This window comes from Zeugodacus cucurbitae, chromosome 5, assembly GCF_028554725.1.
Source record: "Zeugodacus cucurbitae isolate PBARC_wt_2022May chromosome 5, idZeuCucr1.2, whole genome shotgun sequence".
NCBI classification, from domain to species: Eukaryota; Metazoa; Arthropoda; class Insecta; order Diptera; family Tephritidae; genus Zeugodacus; species Zeugodacus cucurbitae.
The window spans coordinates 26102962-26115133 of record NC_071670.1 but is presented as its reverse complement, the minus strand read 5'-3'; the positions used below and the strand labels follow the sequence as shown (position 1 = coordinate 26115133).

Genomic DNA, 12172 nt, shown 5'->3' with positions numbered 1-12172 from the left:
AGCTTGTGTAGAGATAGAAGCTGTCCCAAGGGGACCTAAAGATATTCCCCACAATTCTATGTGATTGTAAAATTTTACAATGTTAAACCTTCTTTTTACATTGTCTATATAAACTGCAGCAACTAAATGATACCCGCTTATTATTCACAATTCTATAGAATACACATTGCAAAGTGATAGAAGAAAAACATAGTACAAATGAATATCTATGCAAAGGATAATAGTTGTGTGTTCTGTGTTCGAACTTGAACTACTTACCCAACAAATTATAAATCACTTACATATATCAACTGCCCAACGGCAGTGTGTACGTTAAATTGGCCAGTACTTTTCTAAACTATATCATATTCAATATTCCACTACATGTCAATTAAGAATGAAATATGCAGATGTGAGCATTTCACACTATCAATGTGTTTAAATATTCATTCCATCAAATTAACTAGAATTAAATTTAAACAAAATTTTTGTTGCTGTTGAAAATATGCTTTTGCAAAAAATTTATTAAAGGACAACATTTAGTAAAGAGATTATTACAACAGTTTATTTAATTCTGTCACTTACAAGAGCGTTAGAAAATAGACCGGATTCATCTGCATATGAACTGAACAACAAGAAATATCGAGAACATATGAAAAATCCGATTAACCCAGAGCTGCTAATACGCCACTTATTTACATATACAGTGGTTCCTCGACATACGAGTTTAATTCGTTCCGCAACTTTGCTCGTATCTTGAATTACTCGTATCTCGAAGAAAATTTCCCCAAACAAAACAATTGAACTACCATTAATCCGTTCCAACCTCCAAAATGTCACCCCAGTTATTTTGTTACGTGGTTTTGAATAATAAAAACGTATTTATAAATATCAAATATTTATTATATGGTCTTAGGCCGTTTAGAAAAAAACGTGTCCAAGGAGGTTTGTTTCTTCCTCCCTCTCAGGATGTTCCGGAAATGAGTTAGGCAAGTGTCATTAAAAAGATCAGATGCACGACCTGTTGCAACTTTTTCTGGGTGTTTTTCTTCCACGAACTGTGAAACTCTCTCCCACATTCCTAAGATCTTCTTTATCTCACTTGAAGAAATAACCTCCTCTTCTGACTCTGACCGAACCGGACTCGTATCTCGAATTTCGCTCATAACTAAAAGCAAAAAATTACTTGCTCGTCGGCTCGTATCTCGTATGTTGGGGCACTCATATGTCGAGGTACCACTGTATACATACTATATATGTGTGGGTTGATATGTATATACACATGCGAGCTATGTTGCTAACAACAGGCTTAGCAACATATAACACCATAAACAATTACCGCATCATGTGGGGGTTTAACCCATTCATAAGTTTTTTATACGATTTGCTCGTTGTTCCGCACTGTTATCAGAACTGCAGGCGGTCGGTTGGTATGTCAATTTGGCATTTCCGTTGCTACTTGCTCTTGAGATGCTCACAACGGAAACGCAGTGACCCCGCTGTTATTTCAATATGGATTAAAGGAGGTAGTTAAGGATCTCATTGTGCCACGAATATTCAGAGCCACATAAGCTTTTTGTGATTGTTTTATATTGAATATGTATTATACATATTTGTATTTGTACGGAAAGTGTAATACAGCTGAGGACAATTTTTTGGCCATGCAAATCTTTCAAAGTGTATTCAACAAAAGTAAACATATTTCAAACCACAAAAGTATTTTTTAAATTAATAAAAGAAAATGCCGAATACTTTCTGGTTGTGCAAAACAACTCATGGAAGCAATTTACCAATGTTTTGTGCTCCAACTGACAAATTGCAACAAATTTTGTCAATATATATTATAATATTCAAGATAAAAAAGACATGTTAATGTAAACAGATACATGAATTTTTTACTAATTTATTGTCAAACAAGGGTATGCCAAACTTAGTTCAATTTATTGAATACATTTTGAAATCTATTAACTACAGAAAAATGTCATATTGACAGAATATGAAAAATTTATTGAAGAAAATGTTACAGCCAAATCATGTGCTCAATATTATTATTAAAGTAATTTAAGGCTTGAGTTAATAAGTCTTCTAACTTAAAAAATTCAACAATTATAATTACTGCAAATGCTTATATAAATACATACATATCCAACGCTACAGTTTTATTATTGCACAAGTATAAAGTGATTTTTATTTTGTGAATTATTCACAAAGGCATATGTATGTACCTACATACATATATTCCAATGAAGGATTCAAATAGAAACCGTATACAACACGCAATATTCATTCGTAGCAGTAATGTAGGCGCGTGACACTCTCGCGACTGACAACAAACTCAACCATGACTTCACGGTATAGACATAACATACATACATATATATGTACATACGCAAATAAGGGCAAACGCAACTATGTTAATCTATTTGACAGAATACCTTCACTTTTCTCTATATTTATTTGCATTTTCGAAGAATATGTCGACCTTTCCAAACACGCTTTTTTGTAATTTATGCAAAATAAAAAGTGGAAGTGAAGGATTCACTATAAAAATTCGTTGTTTGTACCATACATATATGCATATTCTACAAAGATTCTATCAACCCTTTTTAATTGTTGGCACGTCTGCCGCTCACGCTTGTGCAACGACTCCGGAACACATCACATACATACATACATACCTACCCCCTAAATAGCTCGTATGGCCCTTCATCATGACATGCGCTGATTGTCAATTCGATGCTCGCGCGATTATACTTTAGCTGCGATCAGCAGCAATTGTCAACGCTGCTACCTCATTTGCATTTTGCTTCCGCTGTCAGTTAAAATGTTCGTACGTCCATATGTGTATACATATGAGCCTTAATAGAAGTGGTTTCCGCTAATGAACTGAAGTTACTCGCTCATAGGGTAGAGAGGGGCTTCAGGGTTATGCTATCATCTCCAGAGATCATGTAACGCAGTTTTCACCTTTGACATTGTTTATTCATGCGCTAGCGAAGGATGCCAAAGAATGTCATCCGTAAGATGACATAGAATATTGCCACATTTACACAAAGGATGCTCACATGCTTCACAATATATATGCTCTACTCTTATGAACGTTGTGTAATAGTGTACAGCGTAGTTAAACTCTATTTACATTCGCGCTTTACATATGGGTTTTCGTTTGAATGAAAATGCTGCAAACATTTCGCTTCGCAATAGGTACATTGTTTAGTGATTGGAGTTCAATAATTGGCGCGGATGGTCAGTGGCTTTTCTTTTTCACCTCATGCAAGCCCTTTTTTATTACAATTACTCGACAAGTATAAATGAACAATTTCCTTCTGATGTAGCATTGCACAGGCAGCGCGCAGCTTCAATCGTAGTAATGTCTTTTATGACATACTGTAGCCAAACAAATAAAAGTCACAACCGCAAACACATGTATGAATATGCCAAGGGTGAAATTGTGTGGCATCGCAAATGTGTTACATATGTGAAATTGTCCATTTAATTTTTTAGACTTCTCATCCGAAATTTTGTGCGACAAAAGCATTTGCAGTTCTTTCTTACGGAAAACCTTGTAGGATGGATTTTCCTCGCCTTGACATTACACAGTTGAATTTACAATTATTCATTTTAAAGGAACATCTGGCGCTGTCATCACCGTTGTGAATTTAAACGAAAGCAACGATATTGCTTCTAAAGACTTAAAACACGTACATTCATACACACACATACGGTCCCATTTTGGACTACACACGAATGTGTGGTGACAATCGATGGTGTGCACTTGCAAACCAATGGATACCGCAATGTGTCGACCTGATATGTGCGAACATATGCCTCTCGATACATAGACACACAGACACACAGACACACCAATATGTAATAGGTGTATTATGTCTACGTGCTCGAGGATATGGCTAACCCATAAAAAGTGAAATAAAAAAATTGGAGCATCCGCAACTAACTACGGCAATGTTTTACAAACCACTCGATTCATCCACTACTTTGTGGTTCGTTAACACATTGAACTCTCCTTTACTAAGAATACATGTACACCCATGCATACATACATACATACGTCGATAAGAGAGGGGATGACGTCCGATGTAAATATACGAGTATCCGATAAGTAACATTCGTAATTGGTGATCATTTGTATGCAATAAGCGCTTTGTATTAGAACCATTGTATGATAAGAAGTAGAAGTAGGTGAGGTTGGCCACAACTACAATACACGCCCTACCAACAACCCCGTCAGCTTCTACTACATATAGACAATGTGCGACATACTTGCAATATGTGGCAGAGAAAAATCGAATTTGCAAAATTATTTTTAAGATATGAATTCCGAAACACATTATTAAAAACTGTGGCTTCACATAAAGCTCACTTAATATATGAAATATATGAATAATTGAAGTTCTTTTTCTATTATCTTTCAGAACCGAGTTATTACACATGTTCTACATGCAAAGTTCGTTTCACATCTGCTTGGCGCTTGATTCAACATGTGCAGCATTCGCATGACGTTAAGATATATGTAGAACTGCCCAGCTCTCTATCTCCACATTCCAATTCAGCGACGGATCCTGCGTTATCGAATTTGCCTACATCAGCCTCTTTGCCTGCGATTGTAGCGGCTCCGGCAAAAACTTTAGCGATATCAACTGCACAGCCCTTATCGACTTTACCCTCCGCTTCTTCTTCTTCTTTATATCCGCCCGTCAGTCATCAATCACACAAATCTGATAACTCGAGTACAAATTGCAACAATAGCAATAACACCGGTAGTGGAACTAATAACTCCGCTGCTGGCATACCAACCCCCACTTGTAGTGGTCACGCAAATGCTGCCCAACAGCATCATCAACAAATCCAGCATCAACTTCAGCAACATCGAGCAGCAGTTGCTGCTGCAGCAGCTGTTGAGCAACATAAGCAACAACAACAAAGCAATCTGACTACAGCAATGCAGAATGCGCAAAATTTAGCAGTCGCTGCCGCTGCGGGCATTCGGCATCACACGCTATTGCCACCGCCCGATATACATGCAAACCCATTTAACCTGCTGCGAATGCCTTTACCACCTTCATTGGCACAAAATCCTGTAGTTCCTACTGTAACGCCTCTATTTTCGCGACCCCATCCCGATCATTACAGAATGGAGCAACTTGTGTCTGAGCAGTTTAGGCATCATGGCTTGAATTTAGCAGCAGCAGCTGTAGCGGCGGCAAGTTCACTCTCCACGCCGCATTCTGGAGTTTCTCAATTCAGCCAAGGTACTAATGCCGCTTCGAATAATTCGATGGAATCACGTCCTCCTTCGAACAGTAATAGCCACCGTGGATCGGCGCCGCCCACACCACTACCACCTCCACCAATAATTCTTCCACAACAGAACACCGCCAATCAGGTGGGTTCTCAGACTGGTATTAATCTTGAGCCGCAGATGGATTTTTACTCGCAGCGATTGCGTCAGCTTGCAGGAACAACAAGTCCTGGGGCTGGAAATATTGTTAACTCGAGCTCGCCGAGTCCACGACAAAAGCAATCGCCTCATTTTGCGAGCCCATCACCATCCCAACTACCTCCAACACCAGTGACAAATAATACGAGACCACATTCGCTAACTCCTCCACAAAAGAGTGATTCCGTGAAACAGGAAATTGAAAATATCAATTCTACTCCTCGATCAGCTTCTACACCGCCTTCAAAGCCCAGTCAAGAAAATGCTGCTGTATTTGCTTGTCCGTATTGTGAAAAGAAATTCAGATTTGAAAATAACTTGATAATTCATCAGAGAACACACACCGGAGAAAAACCATACAAATGTACAGCATGCGAATTCGAATGTTCCCATATCAATAAACTTATGAAGCATATGAGAGTACATCGTGGTGCCGAAGATAGTGCAAGTAATGCAGGATCGATAGATTCCAACGATGCTGGAGATTCAGAAGCTGATGCGGACGCTGACGCAGAAGCTGAAGGTGAAGCAGAAATCGATGGAGAGGAGGAGAACGTTGACGAGGACGGATTAGATGATGAAGAGGAGGACGATGTTGAAGATGGAGAAGATATCGATTATGAAGCGGAAGACCTAAGTGTTAGTAATAGGATCGATACACAGAGTGAAAGCCCAAAAGCTACAAGTACTGGCCCTACATCGCTGGTAGGTGAACTGATGGACAAATTTGGTTTGTCGAACATTGCACAATACTCTGAAGCTTACAAGCAAGCATTGCAGGAATCTGGAAAATTCAAATATTTAACAAATAAGGATAGGGACAATAACAACTCAAGCAATTCAGCAATATCCCACGTATCCGATAAATTGAATGGCTACCCAAACGCATTACGTCTGCGAGATGAGCTCTCAAAGAACATTTTTCAGCAATCACCTCAATCTGATGGCCAGAATCAAGTACCGCTATTCAATCCATTTCAAAACCCATTCGAACTTTCCAAACGAGTGAAAATGGATGGCAATGACTGGTGGAATATGTCAGCTTTGCATCGAAATGACTCCATTTTCGAGAATCTCAAAATGAAGCCATTGGGTCTTGGCACTGCCAACTCAATGCTTCATAATCAAATGCTGAAAAAAGATAATCGACAACGCAATGACACGTGTGAATTCTGCGGTAAAGTTTTTAAGAACTGTTCCAACCTTACCGTTCATCGGCGAAGTCATACGGGAGAGAAGCCATACAAGTGCGAACTGTGTTCCTATGCCTGTGCGCAAAGTTCAAAATTAACCCGTCACATGAAGACGCACGGACGCACTGGCAAAGACGTTTACCGTTGCCGTTTCTGTGATATGCCTTTTAGTGTGCCGTCAACACTAGAGAAGCACATGCGCAAATGTGTTGTCAATCAAGGTAAAGCGGCAGCAGCAGCAGCAAACGCGGCCAACGCGGTGGCAGCAGCGCAAGCGGCAGCTGCAGCCCAACATCTTCAATCACAATTACCTGCGCAATTATCACCTGCAAGCTCACTCTCGTCCTTCCCATCACAATATGTCGGCATCACTGGCAGCAATACTGGTAACAATATGTCACTGCCCGGTAGCATTAGTGGCGACAACGACACCAACCTGCCCACAAACATTCCAACACACCACATCTCACTGAAGGAAGAGGCATGACTTTTTCCGCGGTGGATTGGAAACACAAACAGCGGTCCGGATAATCCTATGAACTACAGTCCACATCACCAACACATACCACCACAATTATTGCCACCCTTGCCACCACCACATCAGCATCAACATCTTCCATTCGATTCCCGCCTTCACCACCATCATACGCAACATTCTTTGCCACCAAATGCCCAGTCTCATCAATTGTCGACGGCAAATCGTATGATGTCGCGCATTTTCTAAAGACTCTTCGATTGCCGGTTGCAGAAACATAGTATATTATGAATAAAACTTCGACCGATCGGGGTATAAACGAATATACTGATTCTCGCTGCAATTGGCTGTTTACTGAATCTTTCTCCGAAACCAAAAACAAAAAACCAAATGCGCGTATTGTTGCAAAGATTTGTTTTTTGACCACATATAGTTCTTTTGTTCTGAGATACAACCAGAGGCATTCGATACCAAAGCAATAATCTTAATACATATATGTACATATATACATTAAGTATACCGTACAATAAGTCTCTCGCATATTTTGCTCACGCTCCATGCTTACATATGGTATGTATATGGATGTTAATAGTTATATATTGATTTTCTTTTGGCCTTACTTGCCTTATCGACTACATTTAATTTAATTAATATGTGAAATACTTTAAAATCAAATTTAGTTTCTTGTTCCCCAGTGTAAATTGTTTTATGCCCAGTGACTTATGTACACATACACACTATTTGCATATGTACATAACTGTATATTTAAAATTTATAATTATAAAAATAAAACATTAGTAATAAGTTTTATTATCTTTACTCTTGATTTTAGAATAATATACTATTATATTATTATATACCTTATACTATTCATACTATCGAAATTATGCATTGAAGTTGAGAATAGATTTTAAACAATTGTGTACTTGTTAATATTTTATTGTGAATTATTAGAAAATATAAATGTATATGAATATTTAAAAATATATAGCGCTAAATACAATATGTTCGACTTTTAGTTTTTTGTTTATGTTTTTGATATCATGAACAATACAACGCAATTGAAAGACAATGCTCTTTTAGTACATCCAAGACTGAAACAATTGTGTGAAAATAAATATTTAATAATTTTATTTCATTATTTGTACAAGTAAGCTCGTCTGATAAAGATTTCTTTTAATCTAATCTCAAACTGTTAACTTTTTATAACTTTCTCTGTTACAATTCTATTTTTTACTTTGTACCACAATGGTGGTGTTATGATTATTGCCACCTTAAGCTAATGTTCAGCAGCAATTTTGTGTTGACGAAAGGGATGGATTTAAATCAGAGGTGGGCACCGCTCTACGTAATTCGTTTATATTCGTGCTGCACCGTTGTTCTAAATACATCCCAAAATGTGCAGATTACGTTGCTCAATATATTTCTAAATTCCATTCTAAACATTGTTTCAAGTAATCACTTTTACATTTGATTCCATTTAAAAAATTAGCTAAAGTTATTAATTCTAAAAGTGATTTCTTGTTCTATTATTTCACAAATGGCCTTTGTTTACCACATTTAAAGCAAAATATTTTACCATATTTTATTATTGGGTTATGTGGGATCCTGTCCGATTCTATTATTTTTATTTCAACCATTGTGCTAAATTAATAATAATGAATCAGACATTCTTCTATTACGATTATTTTATAGTATGTATTTATTAATATATTTAACTTAAAAATTGAACTTTATTATAAATACGAGTGTTTGCTGCGTGTAAGAATGGTCATAAAAATTATATAAAATATTTATAAAAAATTAACTAATGCATGTATTTGTGTACGAGCGCATGTGTGCATGATGAGAAAAAATCGAACATTTTAGCTAATTATCAATGTCAAATGTTACATACACATGTACGTTTATGAATTAAAGAAGTTACATTGAATTGTTTATAACAAAAAAAAATATTTAATCAAACAAATGTAATGAATTGTAATAATTTCTACTTGCATATAAATCAATGAGCAAAATGTTTCCCAATAAACAGTTGTATACAGATGTACGTTTATATATAAAAAAATATTGTGTATATATATTTCCAATATTTTATATGTGTGTGCAAGGATAAGTTATAGAATTATGTAGCTACATATATATGTAGATTGTAAGTAAAAATGAAAATAAAACTAAAATTGATAAGATATAATCCAACGTTTTATTAATGCCTACTAATATAATACAATCATATTCACAAAAAGTCCATATGTGAATGAAAATGTTTCATTTACATCGCGTAGCGTCTGGCCGAGTCGTGAGATTGCTTTTCAGCTACGACCGCCGGCGATCACAGTAAATCGACGATTTTGTCATTCTCTTATTTTCGGTGGACATTATCCCAAACTTTTTACAAGTACTTTAACCATTTTTGACGCAGGGTGTTGAAGCTACTGAAGTATAGTTTCCAGTTTGTGACCTGACCTATAACAGTTTACTTTCACTTTACGATTCGCTGTTTACCTAAGTTTCTTCAGCATTGCTCAATTGCTCATTGAAAAATAATGATTTTTTTAGATAAATTTTGATGAATTATTCTATTGGAAACATTTTTTGGATCTAAGATCAAAAGTGTCAAGAAGTAAAGTGTTTGATTGGTCACTTCTCTGACCGGAAAAGAGGAAATTTTAGAGCAAGGTTGCACCCAGAGAACTTGCTATTTGTTTGAAGGTGAGAATAGTTTGTACGCTTGACGAGTCAGAAGAAAGCTAATATATGATTATAAATATTTGTGTTATTTAGTGTTATTTATCATATAATGAAAATTGGAGTACACATGACTTTGAATCATTAAATGTCCCTCTACTCCAGAAATCTCAGAATTCAATGACGGAAATACATATTTTGCGCAAAAAATCATATCAATTAGAGACAATCCGAAGCAGCTTAAAGTATTTACTGTGACTATGTGAAACAGAAATATCCTTTGAGTATGGAAAATACAGATATTGCATTAGCATTGTAAACTCAGCGAAGGCAATGCACAAAAAGGACACAATATTTTATTAATGTAAAGTTTAGCTAAAATATTAAAAATAAAGCTAAAATATTAAAGTAAAGTAAGCATAATAAATAATCTCTTTTCAAAGTCGCTTGGAATCGTGTCAGTGAACAAACCCAAGTTAATCGCTGGAAGGATTTTTTTTAATTTTGCTGAAAACGATGATGATCCCGAAAATTTTACGCACATACATTATAGCCATTTGCAGTTCATTACTTTTTTTTCAAACTATTTACTCCTTAAGTAGAGCACATAATCTTGAAGGAAAATTTAATTCATTTTATTGTATTGGTCTACAACTTTTCTTCCGCCGTTTTTTGTAAATTTAATTTTTTTTTTAAAACGGTTACAAATGTCGATGAGCCTCAGATGCACTTTTCTTGGAATTAAAAGAAAAGCAAAATTTCCCGCAAATGTCGAGAATTCGGCTCAAAAAGTGACATTTTCAGTTGCGAATAAGTTTGGGATGCAAACAGATCTCTACAAATATTTTGTTGGGTTAATGTTGACACTAGAGACCGACCGATTAATCGGCCTTGGTATCGGCATCGGCCAGTATCGGCCACAAAATTCAGCATCAGCATCGGTATCGGCATCGGCCATATTTCGCCGATTCTTAGCCGATTCTTTCTACTTCTTACGGATCACACTCAAAAACATTTTTTTTACTTTTTTGATTTCTTTAAGGAATAAAATTTGAATTCTACCATATAAAACACAGTGATTCACGTTTGACTAAAATAATAATTCATCACGGTGATAATTTAAGTCTAGTATAAAGAAATTCAATAATTTTGCATTAAATTTAAGGTTTTTTTAGAACTGCTAGAAAGATTCGATTCGATTCAGGTTTGTTTAACAACTTGTTACGATTTTGAAGATAATCTTATAAAGCCACTATTATAGATGCATTCGTAACTAGTAAGTCGTAAGTCTATTTTAAAAGTTCGCTATACACAGGATCACGTAATAATCACGAAGTGGCCTGGACTATAAAGTGCATGCAAAAGAACCTCCCAAACAAGCTTCCGAAGTTTCTATATAGTCACTATCCCTATGAGACGCCTTTCACAATGCGAGATATAAATGACAAAAGTCATCTCTTTGAAAATAACGGATTCTTTTTACTAGACCTACTATTTTCGATTATAGGCCTTAATGCTCATATTTGTCCTTAAAGGTAAAAGGCTATATTGCTGATTCGCTTTAAGAAAACGAGAATAACTTATTTTTTCTATCAACATATGTATATCTTATAATAATAATTTATTTAGTTTTGAATATTAATTAAATGAATAAAAAACTTCATCATATGAACTGAGTTGTTTACTTATTTTGTGATGTTATTTGTCTTTGGTTTTCTTTTGTTACTATACTAATTTACTAAAAAAAGTTTTTGGCATCGGCATCGGCATCAGCCAAAAATTTGGTATCGGTCGGACACTAGTTGACACAAATGTCCAAGATCTATATAAAAAAAAACGATTTAATAGACCAGTGCTTGACCCAAGAGACATCTATTGGAAAACGGCGGAAGCAAAGACCTAATAATAATTACAGTATGGCCAACTTGTGCAATTCCAGTTTGAAAATTGGATAAACGTAAAATTTACTTGTATTATGGTACTATGGTTAAAAGAAAAATGGAAAGCTGAACTTCGCTCCTCAATGAGCAACACAGTCGATTTCCTTCACAGTTTAAATTCTGAAGATTGTTTTTGTCCGCAGAAATGCTTAAAATAAGTTAATGCAAATTTGTTTCTTATTGAAAAGTTTAGAGTGAACGTACGTTCGTGGATGGAACGAAGATATTGAGGATGATAATGCGGAAGACGATATTGAACCAGAGACTCCGTGTCAAAGACACTAGAGAAAATCAAACCAAAAGAAGTCATGGGCAAGTCATGAAGGCGTCGGTCAAAAGTGGTATTATAATTATTAAAAAAAAACAGAAATTACAAAAAAGGTGAGTGATTTTTTAAATAACGGTTTTCTCAAACTTACATTTCCTATCATATGCATTA

At 35.8% G+C, this 12172-nt stretch overlaps 2 protein-coding genes across 3 annotated transcripts in view; both read left to right on the top strand.

Moving 5' to 3' along the window:
- LOC105218979 (B-cell lymphoma/leukemia 11A) overlaps positions 1 to 7233 on the top strand; it is a 49241-nt gene extending 42008 nt beyond the window's left edge. For both annotated transcript variants that reach the window (XM_011194877.3, XM_011194876.3), the window contains exon 5: positions 4413 to 7233. In XM_011194877.3, coding sequence (XP_011193179.1) covers positions 4413 to 7117 — 2705 coding nt within the window. In that variant the 3' untranslated portion in view covers positions 7118 to 7233. The remainder of the gene's footprint in view (positions 1 to 4412) is intronic.
- LOC128921903 (uncharacterized) lies at positions 7166 to 8315 on the top strand. Its single transcript, XM_054230888.1, has one exon. The coding sequence runs from the start codon at positions 7166 to 7168 to the stop codon at positions 7352 to 7354; it is 189 nt and encodes a 62-aa protein (XP_054086863.1). The 3' UTR covers positions 7355 to 8315.
- Positions 8316 to 12172: the final 3857 nt, after the last annotated feature.